The sequence below is a fragment of the Ambystoma mexicanum genome, chromosome 2q (genome assembly GCF_040938575.1).
Source record: "Ambystoma mexicanum isolate Mex_15411 chromosome 2q, UKY_AmexF1_1, whole genome shotgun sequence".
Lineage (NCBI taxonomy): Eukaryota > Metazoa > Chordata > Amphibia > Caudata > Ambystomatidae > Ambystoma > Ambystoma mexicanum.
This window is the reverse complement of record NC_090924.1, coordinates 1045297759-1045313716: the sequence shown is the minus strand read 5'-3', so window position 1 is coordinate 1045313716 and position 15958 is coordinate 1045297759. Positions and strand designations below refer to the sequence as shown.

Below are 15958 nucleotides of genomic sequence, written 5' to 3'. Positions count from 1 at the left end.
TTTTTCCACCCAGCATACTGGTCGCCTTATTCAGAGCTTGTCAGAGACATTGCCTATTGTCCCTTCGACCTTTGGTCCAATAGTTTATATCAAATACTTAAGATCACCCTACCCATCCCATATTTGACGGCTGTTCCAAATCTCCGCCGAAAACCTGAATTTTCAGAACTTCGACGTTTGGTGATCCAGTCGGCGCTGCCGACAACGTGGCCGGGCCTTCCGCCGGCCTACACAGTAGGGAGAGTGGGGTTGGGGTGGACATTTCTGTACAATCTGAGAATGCCTTTCCCTTTCCTTCCTCGTTCCCTTTTGGTCTTCGTCACTCTACCCATCCTCGGCTATGGAGAGGACTCCATTTATGTTTGGCCCCATTTGCAAAAGCAAATTTCCTTGGAGAGATGAGCATAAATGGTGTAACCGTTGCTTGCCCCTCGATCACAACGAAGTAGATTGCGCCTCTGCCCAAAGACATTAAACGAGCGCAATGTCAAGTGGTGGGCAGCCTACTGGATATCGAAGGCCAAGTTTTCTCCCACTGCCGCAGGCACCAAATTTGTGACGACGGCAATAGTGACGAACAGACCTCCGACCTGGAGGTTGACCTTTCGACGGAGCGCTCCCGCTCTGCATCGTCTGTCCCCGGCCCCGCCAGGCATGGCTCAGGCACTTCTATGGGGAATGTACACCCCAGCGACAAAGACGAACATCTACATAGCACTAAGCACACAACCCCAAGTCAACCTTCGACCAAGTCTAATAAGACCTCAGCGCCAGCGGGTACACCTGAAGTTCTGGTGGCACCCGCCGACCGTCAGGAACGGCAGCCCTCCCCGCAGCCGCATATGCGCCTAGCGACTGGATCAATAAAAATCAAAGGGCGCCATCTCTAATATCCCGGGTTCCGTCGAGAAGCATCGCAAGAAGGCGTCCGGCGACGACAGGGTTCCGGCTCTGCCGAAGAAGGCATCCACCGAAGACAAGCCCCCGCTCTGCCGAAAAAGACTCCTTCACAATCGCAGGCTGAGGCTACACGCCTCCTGTCTGCGGAGGACGTTGCCGACAGCATAAACGGCAGTAAAGAGATTCTCTGAGGCCTATGGAAAGGCCCAAGGATCCGTCGAAATCCAAGGATAGCTTAAGGGGAGTACCGGAACCGTGCACCAAGCCTAAAGAAAGGCAAAGGGACGCCCCACCTCTGTCGGTCCCCCAGGAGGAGTTTTTGGACGGCGAGGAAGGGTTGTCTTCGACGTTGAGCCAAAAATCCTGACGTTTTACGACAGAAGAACATTTTCAAGATCCTTTTTCACCTCTAGACCATACTAGGTCTTCTGTTTAGACTAGAGAAAAGTTTGAAAATTGTATGGAAAGGCTGGACAGGTTTGTTACCCGTTCAGAGCAACCCACGCCTAGAAGACCACGGGATGAGAGCCCTTTGGACCCTGTAGCAAAATTCCCAAGACTCTTTGACCCCTCTCATTAAGAGGATATATACACCTATGACCTCACTGAGGAGGAGATTCCTGCAGACACTCAGGATGAGGATCAATTCATCAACCCTGAGGACATGCATGATCCCATAGAGGGGTGGGGGGGACAACCCGGATATGGGTGACCCTCAGCCATGTCAGTCTCCAGATCCCTCACAAGATCCTGACGCAATGTGTTTGGATTCCCCACAGACCACTCCCACTAGACAACCCTCGCCACGGATGATCAATTGACGTTTAACGTCATGTTGCGCAATGCAGCTGAACACTTCAAAATCGCCACAGATGAAGCTGTCCCTGAATCTGACTTTGTGGAAGACCTACTCAAAGAGAAGCCACCAGCCAGCTAGGCTATTCCTCTCCTCAATTCAATTAAAAAACGTGGAAGACACCTCAAAGAGAAGCCACCAGCCAGCCAGGCTATTCCTCTCCTCAATTCATATAAAAAAATGTCTGGCTCCCTCCTTATCAACACTTGCTCTTACAAGAGGTGTGAATCCGAGGATAGAAAAGCTCTTTCGTCCTTCTCCCTCAGACCCTCTTTATATCATAGGTCACTCCACCACAGACTCTCTGGTGGTGACCACTACAAGGAAAAGGGAAGGGGTCCCTCTGTCAACCGGCGAGGCACCCCCTGATAAAGAAGGTAAAAGACTTTACGCCCTTGGGAAGAGGGTCACAGCCGCAGCAGCTTTTTCAACACATATTGCCAACAATACCACCTTATTGGCCAGCTGCGCGGACGTTCAGTGGGCCTTGCTACAAGAAGGCCTACAGGAGGTTCCCGAACCACTACAAACTCGTCTCCTGGCCACAGTGACTGAAGGCAGACAAGTGAACCAAAGCATACTTAAAAACACTTTGGATTCTGCCGAAACAGCTGGTTGATCTCTGGCTCAGGGCACACTCCTGACGAGACATGTGTGGCTAAGGAACTCTGGGTTCAAGCCAGAGACGCAAGGGTCACTTATAAATAAACCCGTGGAAGAATCCAACCTGTTTGGAAAAGCGGTCAACGAGGCCCTCGAGACTGCAAAAAAGGGGCATGACACCCTGAAAACACTAGACCAAATTACACAAAGACCCTCTGCAAGATGAGGATCTGGCTCCACATAGCTTTTTTGTGGCCAATGCTTCCCTCAACAACAGTACTCCTCGGGGAAACAATTGGTCCTCTCCACAGGGAACCAGCGGAGAAACCTCCCCATATCCCCAGAGGGGTCAGCGTCATGGAAAAGGAAGGGACCGGAACTTTACTCCCAGAGGCTCCCCGGCCTCGGGTTCAAAATGACCTGAAGATTCATGACGGGTCCCCTGCCATGTCTTCCTGGTTGGGGGCCAGCTTACATCGTTCCTTCAGGCATGGGAGGGGATAACTACAGACCAGTGGGTGCTAAAGACCGGGGCACACGGGTACTGTATAGAGTTGAACAGGTCCCCAACATTCAGACCTCCACGAGCAAGAAGACTGACACTAGACCATCTTCGTATCCTTCTTCAGGAAGTCGAGATACAACAAGGAAAAGGAGCCATAGAAGTTGTACCTCTGTCACAGGTAAAAGAAGGTATTTATTCAGTGTACTTCCTTGTACCCAAAAAGGATCTAACCATTCGCCCTGTATTAGATCTGCGCCTAGCGAACAAATTTGTAAAGCCACAAAAGTTCTGCATGGTCACTCTGCAGGAAGTAGTTCCCGTGCTATCACAGGGGGATTACATGGCAACACTGGGCATGAAAGATGCATACTTTCATATTTCAATGTTGCCAGCGCACAGAAAATACATCAGATTTATGATACAAGACAAGCATTATCAGTTGAAGGTACTGCCCTTGGCCATAGCATCTGCACCAAGGGTATTTACAAAGGTACTAGTTGTGGCAGCAGCATATCTGCGCAGTCAATCCATCCCAGTCTATCCTTACCTTGACGACTGGCTCATAACAGGGGACTCTTACGAAACCTGTCCGTCAAATATCCAAAAGACGATAGATCTTTTGTTCAGTCTGGGATTCTCTATAAACGAGAAAAAATCCAGCCTAGACCCCAGTCAGGTCAAGTAGTTCCTAGGGGCTCTAATTTGAACAAAGGACGGCCTTGTTTTCCCCTCCAACGAGAGGGTCCAAAACATGCGGTTTCAAATCCCTCAATATGTAGCCAGTCGAGAGGTGACGGTACGCAAGGCTAAGCGACTGTTAGGAATGATGGTGTCATGTATTTACTTGGTTCCTCACGCGCGCTTGCGTCCAATGCAGGAGTGGCTCAACAGCCAGTGGTGTCAGGCCAGCGGACACTGGGACGATCTCGCCAGCCCTCGTTCTCTCACTGCGGTGGTGGTCAAGGGGCAACCTCTTGAAGGGGAAATCCTTCACCAACCCTGCAGTGGAAGCCACTCTTAACTACAGACGCATCTCTCACAGGGTGGGGAGCTCTCCTGCTTCAGCAAACAGTGCACAGAGTTTGGTCTTCAGACATAGCTTCCAACCACATAAACCTGTTGGAACTGTTGGCAGTTTTCAAAGCACTAAAAGTTTTCCAGACACAACTGCAAGGAAAGACGGTCCTGATCCTCACAGACAGCACCACGGCCATGTACTATCTGAAAAAACAGGGGGGCACTCACTCTCCAGGGCTGTCCATATTGTCACAGAACATTTGGCAGTGGGCTCTCAAACGCAACATGTTCCTGTTATCACAACATGTTCCAGGGGAACTCAATCTTCTAGCAGACTTACTCAGCAGAGATTTCCCGCTGCCCATGGAGTATGAATGGCAATTACACGAAGACATCGTCTCAACATTTTCGCAGAATGGGGCTTCCCAGAAATTGACTTGTTCGCTACTCTGGAGAACGCTCAGTGCCAAGATTACGCTTCCAAGTAATCCCAGAACCGTTCCAAGGGGAACAGACTCTGGATAACATGGTCAGGGAAATTGGTTTATGCTTTCCCCCCCCCCCGACTCCCCTTCTTAACAAAATAGTGCACAAGATGCACCAGGAACCAGTCATGATGATACTGGTGGCCCCCTTGTGGGCCCGCCAACCCTGGTTCGCTCATTTGATGGAGATGTCCCTATCGCCTCCAGTGAAACTGCCTTGCCCGTACAACATGTTGTCGCAAGACAAAGGGGAGACGCTTCACCCATGCCCGCAGATATTGAACTTAGCGGCCTGGTTCCTCAGGTCATAGAGTTTGGGCACCTGCAGCTCCCTCAGAGATGTATGGACATTCTCAGGGAGGCAAGAAAACCGAACACTCGATATTGCTATTCCAGTAAGTGGAAACGGTTTGTCATCTGGTGCAACTCAAAGAGCATTAACCCGATTAACTGCTCTCCCACACACATTGTTGTGGGAGAGCAGTACCTAACTCATTTACTTGACTCGGGCCTGGTCTTTAACTCTCTAAAGGTTCACTTAGTTGCGCTTTCAGCCTACACTACATCACAACAGAAAGTGTTGTGGTGGAAGATACCAGTCATTAAGGGTTTCATGGAGGGAGTGAAAAGAATTCACCCTCCCATTTCTAACCCTGCTCCCGGATGGGACCCAAACGTGGTGTTGACTAGACTTATGGGGCCTCCCTTCGAGCCCATGCACAGAGCAAGTCTTAAAGATCTCACCTATAAGACTGCTTATTTAATAGCTATTACCTCCATTAGGAGAGTAAGTGAACTACAAGCGCGCTCAGTCCTAGATCCCTTTGTACCTTTTCACAAAGATAAGGTGGTTCTACGCACTCACCCTAGGTTTGCGCCTAAATTCATTTCTAAGTTCCATGTGAACCAATCTATAGAACTACCAACGTTTTTCAAAACCCTTCAAGCATGAGACCAAAAAGCCTACACACATTTGACGTACGCAGAGCAGTCATGTTCTACATGGAAAGAACTCTACCACTAAGAAAGACTAATCAGTTTTTCGTTTTAGTGGCGGTAGGAAGAGAAGGAGATGCAGTCTCCAAATCCACTATCTTTAGGTGGATTGTTAAATGCATCACACTCTGCTACACGCTGCCCTTCAAGCCTAGAGCACATTCTACTCGAGGCACTGAGGCTTCCATAGCATTCATTGCAAATGTTCCCCTTGCGTCCATTTGCAAAGCGGCAACCTGGAGTTCTGTACACACCTTTACAAAACACTATTGCCTAGACACCCAATCTAGGTCTGATTCTCAGGTGGGACAGGCATTACTAAGACAACTTTTCACTATTGTTCCTTCTCACAACCCACCTCCAACTCCGGGTACTGCTCGCTAGTCTATGCACAGCACGTGATTCTAAGCAGATTAACAAACATCAGAAGACATGCATTTCTTACCATAAAAGCATTTCTAACGATTGTATCTGCTAGGATTCACATGCGCCCACCCTTCCTCCCTGCTCGGATTGAAGGAACATAAGACGTCTTACTACTTCTCTCTTTTCTGTACTCACTATAGTCATAAGGCTCCCTCGCGGCAGAAAAAATACAATCGCAGGGACATCAACGCGTGAGGGATCTTGGGTACACTACACGTCACATAGGGATAGTGTTACAGGCACGCCCTTGTCGACGTCCCCTTTCGATTCTCGAAAGACGAGATGCAATACTCTGCGGTTACCACTGGATGTCGGACCATATGCACAGCATGTTAATCTAAGCAGATACAATCATCAGAAATGCTTTTACAGTAAGTAATGCGAGTCATATGATTGGTTCCTCTTTAGAATCGTTGTTAATGAAATAAAGAAAGAACATTTAAAGGTGTTTGTTTTAGAATTGGCACTGTCTCTGGTTGAACAAAATGAATAGAAAGAAAAATGCCAAGTTAATGATTTGCTGTGCTGGACGAAGATATTGATTCCAATTTTGTGTGACAGTGGCACAACAATGAAATTGTGCAGTTTAAAAAAATGATTGCATACAAAAATGCAAATTTCATGTCCTAGGATTAAGTGCATTTACATATTTTCCAGATCCTTAATAATGAAACAATTGGTTTTACATTATTAAAAGCTTAATACAGTTTATACTCTATAAAATAGCACAAAAAAATCAGTTTTTTAGTATAATACAATTATAGATTCTCATGGATTTTCTGTTCAGCATCTGTTAGTGCGAACATTTACATCTTGTTGAACCTGTCTGCTTAAGTAGTATTTTAGATGTGTCCGTTTTAAAACTTTCTAGTATTAACATTTATTGCATCCTAGTGTATCTATTGCCAACTGAAGTGTACTTGTTTTATGCTTTTGTAATCAAAAGCCTACAAAATGCATTAGTATTAAGATGGCTTGTTACTCTAATCCATGTGAATTTAAAATGGTAACTGCAATAATGATGTTCTAGATAAATCTTAAATTGATGTTTTAAATGATTTTGGCTTGCTGTGTGTGCTTGTGTTTTTATTGCTTTGTGCAGTGCTGAAAAGTGTGTTTTTTGTGTAGCTGCGTTGGCTGCAGAGGAGCTTGGCTTTGAGCGATTTCATGCATTAATTCAGTAAGTAACATGCATGTTGGGCCTTTTAATGTGCTTTGTGTGATGATGTGTCTAAAATCAATACGTTCATGTTAAATTATGCTAGCAACTCTGATAGTTGGAAAAATCTAGATTATTTTAATTTTAAAATATAATTTTACTGTTTTGATTAATAAACTATACTGTGCATCAATGTCAAGTAAGTTTGCTCTTAATGTTTCTCACACTTGTTATGATCTATACTTGTTACATTTTTTTCGTTGGTTGAATTGAAGCATTACACATCCCTGATTTTTGAATGGGTGCTCACATGTTCCTTATCGGACTGGGGCTCCTTTTCTTTAGTACACATCAGGTTTTTCGGCAAGTCTTGAGGCAGCGCCTGACTGAATATATTTATTGAAATCGCCCACATTTTCACTGTACTTGGGTTTCACAAAATGTAACAACCTTTTAAGATATGTTGGTAATGCATTGCCGCAGCCAGGGTCACCTAGCTAGGTAAATGAATCTTTGAGAGCATGGGTGTTGCGTATCTGACCTTTTTCAATGAGAGAAGGATTTCCTTAAATGTGTGAAAATCAGTTGAAATAAACATTTTCTTCAGAGGCTTACGCGGAAGTGGGATAATATTAGTCAGAGCTTAACCTGATATTTTTATTTCTTATTGGGAGCAAAGGAAATGCCATTTCAAAGGATGTACTTGTATCTCACAGAAAGGTAGGGTATGCTATGGATTTTATTAGAGATAGATTTTGACTTTCTCTACCTGGAGATGCTGCACCATCTGTATTGGGTATTTTACTGCTGGCACCCTCATTGAACACGCTCTTACACAACTTATAACATAGTCCACACACTCTCACACAAAGCACTTTTGATGTCACTACTTGGGAAAGAAATAGTGAGGTGGATGGTGGTCAGTCAATTGGTTTATTAGATGTGTGATGTAACACATCACCTGCTTCAAAGGGAATATGCACCAGACACCTAAACTGAACACTGTAGCATACACACTAGCTCATGAAACACTAGAATTTACTGCAATTGCAAAACCTGCCTTCTATCGCTATTTGGGGTAGCAAGGTAAAAAGTAACAACAATCATCATATTCTCAGCAGCCACACGTTCTCTTCTATCCTATTTGTTGTATGCGGTTCTACAGCCCGAAGGCATCTCAGCCTGCTGACTACTGCACAGAGAAAAATTAGGTAGTCTGTGGAAAGAGAAGAAAAAAAAAAGGGAAATGCGGCAAGTGTTACTAAAGAAACCACTGCTGCTGCAATTGTCGATGGTGGGGCAGGCAATCGTAGTCTGAAACATCAAGAAGCACATCATTCAGAACTACAAGCAAACCAATTGTTGGTGCAAGTGCTACTAATGTTGTCATTTGCTTGGCTGTGTCCGGCACTGTACTAGCCAGCCCGAAAAACATGTATTGTTTTACATGTACAAGTCTGTTGCAACGTGGGTTAATATATTCCCACTTGTACCAGATAGTGCACATGTCGCTCCAAGATTTCGTTGTAGGAGGGGGATGTGCTTGTGGATAGCTTAGAGTTTTTAAATCCTCAGCAGCAAGTCAGTCGGTAAGGGGACTGTGCCGTATTCGGTCATCTAAGCTAGATGAGAATGTTCTTTAGCCTGTCAAACCCATTACCTCTCTCACCAGCCCTTATTGGTTTTGAGGATGATGGTGATCAGAATATTCTCTTTCCGATAGTAAGCGATCACAAATAGAGGTCTTCGACACCAACATCAACAATGGTAATGAGTCCAAATTCAGCACCTGCAGTGATGCAGAGAGATAGATGGAAGAAGCAGCACACTCTGAAAAAGGTCACCCACTACTGTAATATGACCTCTACCAACAAACCTCCACATGAGTTCAGAATGCAGAATTCTGTGAACTCAATTGTGAATTTGAATGTGCGACAAGAGACCCAGTTTCTCAAATCTCCATTTCGATCTCCTCAGATATGTCATCATGAAGATGGAAATCTTTTCAGGGGTTTTGGGTTGTTTAGCATTTGGATACTCTAAGGGTGTTGAAGAAGGAAGCTGACACAAAAGTGGCATGCATTTGGTTATAAACCTTTATTTCTCAAATAGAACAACCTTTTTATCCCTATCTCTAAGAGGCCTCGAACTGAAACTAAAGGAATTATCAGAATGTTCGTCAAATCAACGTTGCACCGTCCTGTGTGAAATCCTACTCTAATCCTCTCACTATAACTAAAAGATAATCTAACAAAAAGTTCCTTCTTTAGGAGAATGGCTCCCTTCTCCTGCTTCTTGAATAGTGTCCAAAGAATGTTGCTTTACAACAGAAATACCAGTGGGAAGGACTTCCTTCCTCTGGCGTCTTCAGCACAAGTCCTGGGCCTGTACGAGGAGAATTACTCTCTTCTCCTGGTATTGTTTGGTAGATTTCTTTCTTGCTGTTGGGGTTCCAGACCCTTCCGGGTGGCCTGTGGTTCCCTCGCTACCACTGCACCAAGGGAGATTTCTTCTGATGCTAGCTTTCACACTGTTGGCGGTCCGAGACCCTTCTCTCCTTGTGCCCATTAATGTCCTCGCTAATACTGGGCTGGGGAAAAGCCACCTTAGCCTCTGTGTGAACCCCTAGATCCCCTCTGGTTCTCGTGTACCTCCCCTTACCTCTTACGGGGCTCTGGTACATTGCCGGGACTTCCTGCGACCCGGGACATTTTTCCCTGGCTTTGTGGGCTTCTTTTCTCTGCACTCGTGGCTTTACAGCGTCTTCCTGGCTTCGGGATTCGGTCCTCCTCCACGGCAGGTGGAGAACTGCTTTGGAGTCCTCTTGCCGCTTGCCGCTTTTTTACACAGCTGTAGGTCGGCGTTTCAATCTCCCGCATTTTAGAATAGGAGAATATGGACGCCAGCTGCTTTCCCCAACAGGACTTGATACTGCTGTGCCTGCCAAATCTGTGCTTCTCGTTATGGCTGCGTTCGGCTCCGCAGCCGGGCCTGACACTTCTAATCGTCCTTGGTTCCTTTATACATAGTATCCAGTTCCTCCCATGCAGATTGCATGAGTTCTGCTTCTTTGTTAGTGACTTAATCTGCATGCCTCCTTGGGGTCACCTCGTACAATTGTTATTACAATGAATGGTCTTGTGTTCTTCCTCGTCCTAGTTCTTTTAGCTTTAGGCCCTATGTTATAATAATACATAGGTTTGCTTTCAATGTAGTGACTCTGGACATTTGGGTGGGCTAAGGAATTTCAGGGAGTAACAACATTCAATGGGCTTTACCCCAGGTGATCGTCCTTATCCCCAGAGGGCGAGTCCCTCCCCATGAAGATCTCCCTCTTTTAACCACCCATAGGGGGACTATTGGATAGCAGCCTCACTCACCCTCCTAGCCTGGAAAGGGGCTACCCTCTCGGGAGTAGGTGAATCGTCCCAATACACATGTACTGATAGTTTACTAGTAGTGTCTGTAACAGCACCATATTACAGCCATTGACTTCCAGGGTTCATAATTGCTGGGAGCGATCTAGCTCCTGCATATAGCCTAGGGGAGCCTGGTTAACTTGACACCATCAGCTACCATGAGCTATATATGGCTCCTGGTGATAGGTGCTCTAGAACCATACCCATTTGACATTTACTCCATGTCTGGGGAAATTGTATACAAGCTGTACATGGAAACCTCTAGAATACATTCAGAGCATGACAGTGTTACAGTTTTCATCTCATGAAAATTAAATCTGTTCCTCGCTATGTGTTAGCCCCTCAGTCTGTAGGAGCGGCCGAGAGAAGAATGAACAAGGTGGCAACACAGAAACAAGATGGCCACAGAGAAAACATGTTGTGGCAATAAAAAAAGAAAACAGCAACAGAAATTGATGCAATAACAGAAACAAATGTAGTGGCAGGGTTATGGATGTACTCGAAAAGATAGTTTTTTATTTTTTTATTTTTGAAATATTTATTATTTTATAAACAACACTTGAAACATTACAACCAATTAGGATGTTCATGATTAAGCTTCAAACATTATATTGCAGAATGCGCTCTTCAGTCCTTCCCCCCCCCCCCCCTCCCACCCCACTAACTTGAGCCATTATACCCATGTCATTCACCTATACATCTTCAGGCGTGTCTATTATCACCATCACTTCCGCGCCATCATCGCTGTGGTCGGCCTGGGAGGGACTCGCCATTGAGGTCACCAATTGTCTTCATGCTCTTAGGGGGCCCACCTCTTCCTCCCCCCGCTGGTAACGGCTTTATACCAGGCGGCCGTTTCAGCTTCTGCCCACTTTAAAAGGTCTGCCCACCACAAATCAATTCTGGGCCGATGGGCTGCTTTCCAGCACATTGCAATTCTCCATTTGGCCAAGATGTATGCCAGGTCCCTCATCTTGCTAATGTGTGTCAAGTTACGTGGTCTAGTGAAACCCCCAAGCATACATGCCCACGCCGACTCCACATCCAGCCTGACCCCTCTATCTGCTAGTCGTGTTTTCAGTTCTGTCCAAAACCTACCCAACTCCGGGCAAGCCCAAAACATGTGCAACAACCCAGCCTCTACCTCCCCGTACCTAGGGCATTTCTGTATCGCTGGGCCGCCAAACCTAGCGATCTTGCCGGGGGTCAGATATGCTCTGAGTGACATATAATTGGATATGCTGAAGTCTCGCATTACGGGACACCTTCTTGTGATACCTTTTGAGCTCTATCCCATTGTCCATCCGTCATGGGTGCACCCCCTCCTCCTCCCAGTCTCGCCTTAGTTGGAGCAACTTCCTCCCCGCCCTAGTGCTCAGCAACTCATATATACGAGATATTTCGTGCCCCCCTCCGAGACATCATACATTGTCTCTATGAAGGCATCCGGTTGTTCCGCAAGCACTGCCTCAGGCCATCGTTCTCTCACTAGTTTAATGATTCTAGAATAAGCAATGTGTTGGCCCTTATGCACCCCGGTGTCCTCCACTAAACTCTGAAAGTCCAATAACACCCCCTCATGCCATATATCACCAAGGGTAGCTAGACCCACCAGTTCCCAGTATCTACGGACCCCTTTTATCAGTTGGGAGTCTCCCCTACACAACGCCACTAGCGGCACCTGCAGACAGAAAAAACGGGGCCGGGTCTCCGACGTTCTGCCATACCCTACGCCACACCTCCCAGCCAAGCACCAACAATCTAGCCATCCCTGATACCGTTGATCTAGGCAGCCACACTGTCTCCCCGAGGAAGTAGGGAGCTGGATCCCTTCGCAGCAGCCTAGCTTCTGCCATTTCCTCTTTAGATAACCACCTCGCCACATATTGCAGATGACCTGCCATGTAATATAACTCAAAGTTCGGCAGGTTTATGCCCCCCCCCCCCGTCACACAAGTTTTGTAATTTCCAGAGGGCTACCCTGTTTCTGGCGTTGTGCTAGATGAAACCCCTGGAGTTTGACAAAAAAGTGTTTGGGTATCACATACGAGATGTTTACGAAAAAGTGTAGCAATCTGGGCAGGACTACCATTTTAAGCAAAGCCGCCCTCCCCATCATTGCCAGGGGCAATTTGGACCAAAATCCTATGCTATTTTTAATACCATCAACTGTCTTCTCCGTATTGTTTTTATGTTCTGCCCCCGTCGTGTGGTATATATCGATGTCATAAATCCCCAAAGTATCTTATGAAAAGGATACGGTAACCAAAAAGGATACAATTGATAGGGGTCTTCCGGATCCTTGAATTCACAGATTTGATAGTAGTGATGTCAATTTAGACCTTCCAAATGATACAACTCTCTGACTGGTAAAACAGGCAGAGAGAAGGATCACTGGAAAGGGCGTGGGAGAGTAATAGGAAGGCAGCCTAGGAAAAAATAAAGCATCATGAGAGACTATCTCAACTAACCTCTCTGATAGAAAGGCAATAACACAATTCCAACACTAACCTGTAGGCTTAGAACTGGAGTATCCACCAAAGTCTATGAAGAAATCCAGGAAACAAACCAACGACAAAGGAGGGAAGGTTAGTAAGGGAGACTTATCCCGAACGGCACAAGGTTCACGCTAGATACCGGGTTGGTGCACCACAGGATAGCGTCCATAGTTCTGCGCACGGTCACCTTCCAATAAAAGTTGTAGATACACCTTCCTTTCCCACAAAAAACAGAAAAAAATTGAAAGGAGTCCACCTGTTATTTCTTCACCGGTTCAAATCAACCGTGTGCTGGATACACGAGAACCAAGTACACGCAGCCAGACTAGCCGCGCTTGAAAAGTTCCAGCTTCCACGTGTGATTTTACACACGAAACAAGTACACACAGCCAGGCCAGCCGCGCTTGAAGAGTTTCAGCGTCCGCGTGGGATTGAAAGCAGAAACTTAACACGGACAGGAAAACAGCATGGAAATGAAACAGGAACCCGCGTATGAGAAGACACGCTAACGAAACTTGCTGAAGGCAGATACAGGACATTGCGTGTGAAGGAAACACGTCGATGAAGGCCAAGGAAGCAACTGACGGGATGCGAGGACGTAGATGAAGAGTTCAGCTACCAAGACTCCAAAATGTTCAATCAGAAGCAGCGAGCCACGTATCCACGCTGCTTAAGAATGTTCTGCCGTAACACACGTGACTATCTTGAGTCACGTGAATTCAACGACGTGAATAATGCAGACGTCGTTTTCCTGGTAATACATCAAACAACCTCCATCTCGAATAAAACGGTCTAGCAGTTCTATGAGCATAACCCGTTCTGCGTACAGAGTTCCAGATCCAGAGGTAAAATGTCCAGCATGCATGACCGTGCCACCCCCCCAAAGGAGCAGCATCTCCCCTCTTCAAATTGAATTTTCTCAATAAAGCGCGAGCATGGATATTGGAAAGAGGTTCCAAAGATCTGTCTTCTGGGCCATAACCTTTCCAGTCCACCAGATAATAAGGCCTGCCCGAACGTAATCTCATATCCAGTATTTCTTGTACCTCAAATTCATCTGATCCTTTCACAGAAACAACAACAGGCTGTATAGGCAGTCTAGTAGCATTGGAGCATGATTTAATGAGTGAGACGTGAAATACTGGATGCACTCACCATCGTTGTGGCAATGGCAGGCAGACAGCAACCGGGTTAATAACCTTTAGCACCTCATATGGCCCTATGTACTTAGGTAGCAGTTTCTTTTTTCCCGGTATCTTCAAGATCTTAGTAGACAGCTATACTCTCATGACTGCTTTGTAGACTGGTGCGGGTTCTCTGTGAGTATCAACATAGTACTTATCTCATTTTTTAGCCCGCTCCAATTGCTGTATGACCTTCCTCTGTATAGTCTTTAGATCACTGATATTACGAACGGCTGCAGGAGTGTCCAAAGACAAACCGGAATCCAACGGAATGTTATGTTATGTTTATTATTTATAATGCACGAGCGTACCCGAAGGTATCAGGGCGCAACATTTACAAGATTTTCTCGAAGCTTAGTTGCAGTCATCATATAAAATACATCGGGTAAACTAGTGTTATGTACAAAGCAGCATTGGGCAGATAGGCATTATATACATGTAAGCACACGTGGTTACAGTGTGTGCGGGTAGTGCGGCATCTAGTTGTCCTAGTGGGTCTCCGTTTGCAGCCAAGAAACTACCTTGGAGCGGAAGTTCTGGTAGGGCAGGGCCATTCTGAGGTTAGGGGGCAGGGAGTTCCACTGTTTGGCTGCTTTTACCGGGAAACTGTTTCCCCCTATGGTAGCTCGTTTGTAATTGGGAACTGATAGGCAATCTTTATATGCAGTTCTGACGGGTCTTAAGGAGGACTGTCTGTGAAATCTGTTGATCAGGTATGTTGGGGCAGCGTTGTTAAGAGATTTGTGGGTGAGTGATGCCGTTTTCAAAATAATTTTGTCTTTAGTGGGAAGCCAGTTGTTCTGTTGGCTGATTCCTGTAATATGCTCTCTTCTGGAGATACCGAGAGCTGCTCTAAGAGCATTGTTCTGGACAGTTTGTATCTTGCTCATGGTGGCCTTGGACGATCCCAGGTATAGGGTGTTACAGTAATCAAGGCAGGACAGTATGAGGGCTCTAGCGAGTGTAAGGCAGCTAGTGTCCGATAGAAATGGTTTGGCTGCTCGGATTAATTTGCATGTGTATGCCGTGGAAGATGCAAGGGAGCTCACTTGCCTTTTGAAGGAGAAATTGGAGTCCACGTAGAATCCCAGTCTTTTCACATCCTGACTGACTGAGATGTTGTTCCCGTCAATCATAAAGGAATTGTAGGCCAGGCACAGTTTCCTTAGGCTGGATGTGGTGTCTAGGATGATTAGCTCTGTTTTATCATCATTCAGGCAAAGTCTGTGAGTGGCCATCCATGCCTGGATGATGATATATACCCTATTTAGCAAGGCCAAATCCTTTTGATAATCTCCAGAAAGCGGGAGGAGGATCTGGGTATCATCTGCATAGTTAGTGTAGGTGATACCGAGATGATCCAAATCATCGAAAAGGGGCTTGTTAAATATGTTATATAATGTGGGGGAGACACAGGAGCCCTGTGGTAAACCACATGTGATGGGCACGGGGTCTGCTGCAGCAGTAGGGGAGAAGACCCTCATAGTTCTGCCATTTAGGAATGATGTGATCCAGGTGATGGCTTCAGTAGAGAAGTTCGCTGAGGAGTGGAGGTGTGAACATAGGACAGAATGGTGGACCAGATCGAAAGCTGCAGATAGGTCGAGGAGGAGGAGTTGGGCAGCTTGTCCATTGTCTCTAAGTGTGTTGATCTGAGTTTCAAGTCAATGAGCGCGGTTTCAGTCCCGTGTTGAGGACGGAACCCTGATTGTCTGGATCCTAGGAGGTGGTGATCTTCCAAGTGCTTCTGTATTTGTACATAGGCGACCTTGTCAAGGATTTTTAGTAGGAAAGGGACATTTGTTATGGGCCGATAATTTGTAGGTGTGGCTGGGTCAAGTGTAGGTTTTTTCAGTAACGGACGTACCCATGATTGTTTTAAGTTGGTGGGGATGGATCCAGTAGCGAAG

The 15958-nt window shown here is 46.1% G+C and overlaps 1 protein-coding gene across 3 annotated transcripts in view; it reads left to right on the top strand.

Annotated features, from left to right (window-relative positions):
- The window catches only part of MINDY3 (MINDY lysine 48 deubiquitinase 3), a 1607185-nt gene that overhangs the window by 386101 nt on the left and 1205126 nt on the right, over positions 1–15958 (top strand). For all 3 annotated transcript variants that reach the window (XM_069648406.1, XM_069648407.1, XM_069648405.1), the window contains exon 6: positions 6917–6968. In XM_069648406.1, the coding sequence (XP_069504507.1) occupies positions 6917–6968 (52 nt within the window). The remainder of the gene's footprint in view (positions 1–6916; positions 6969–15958) is intronic.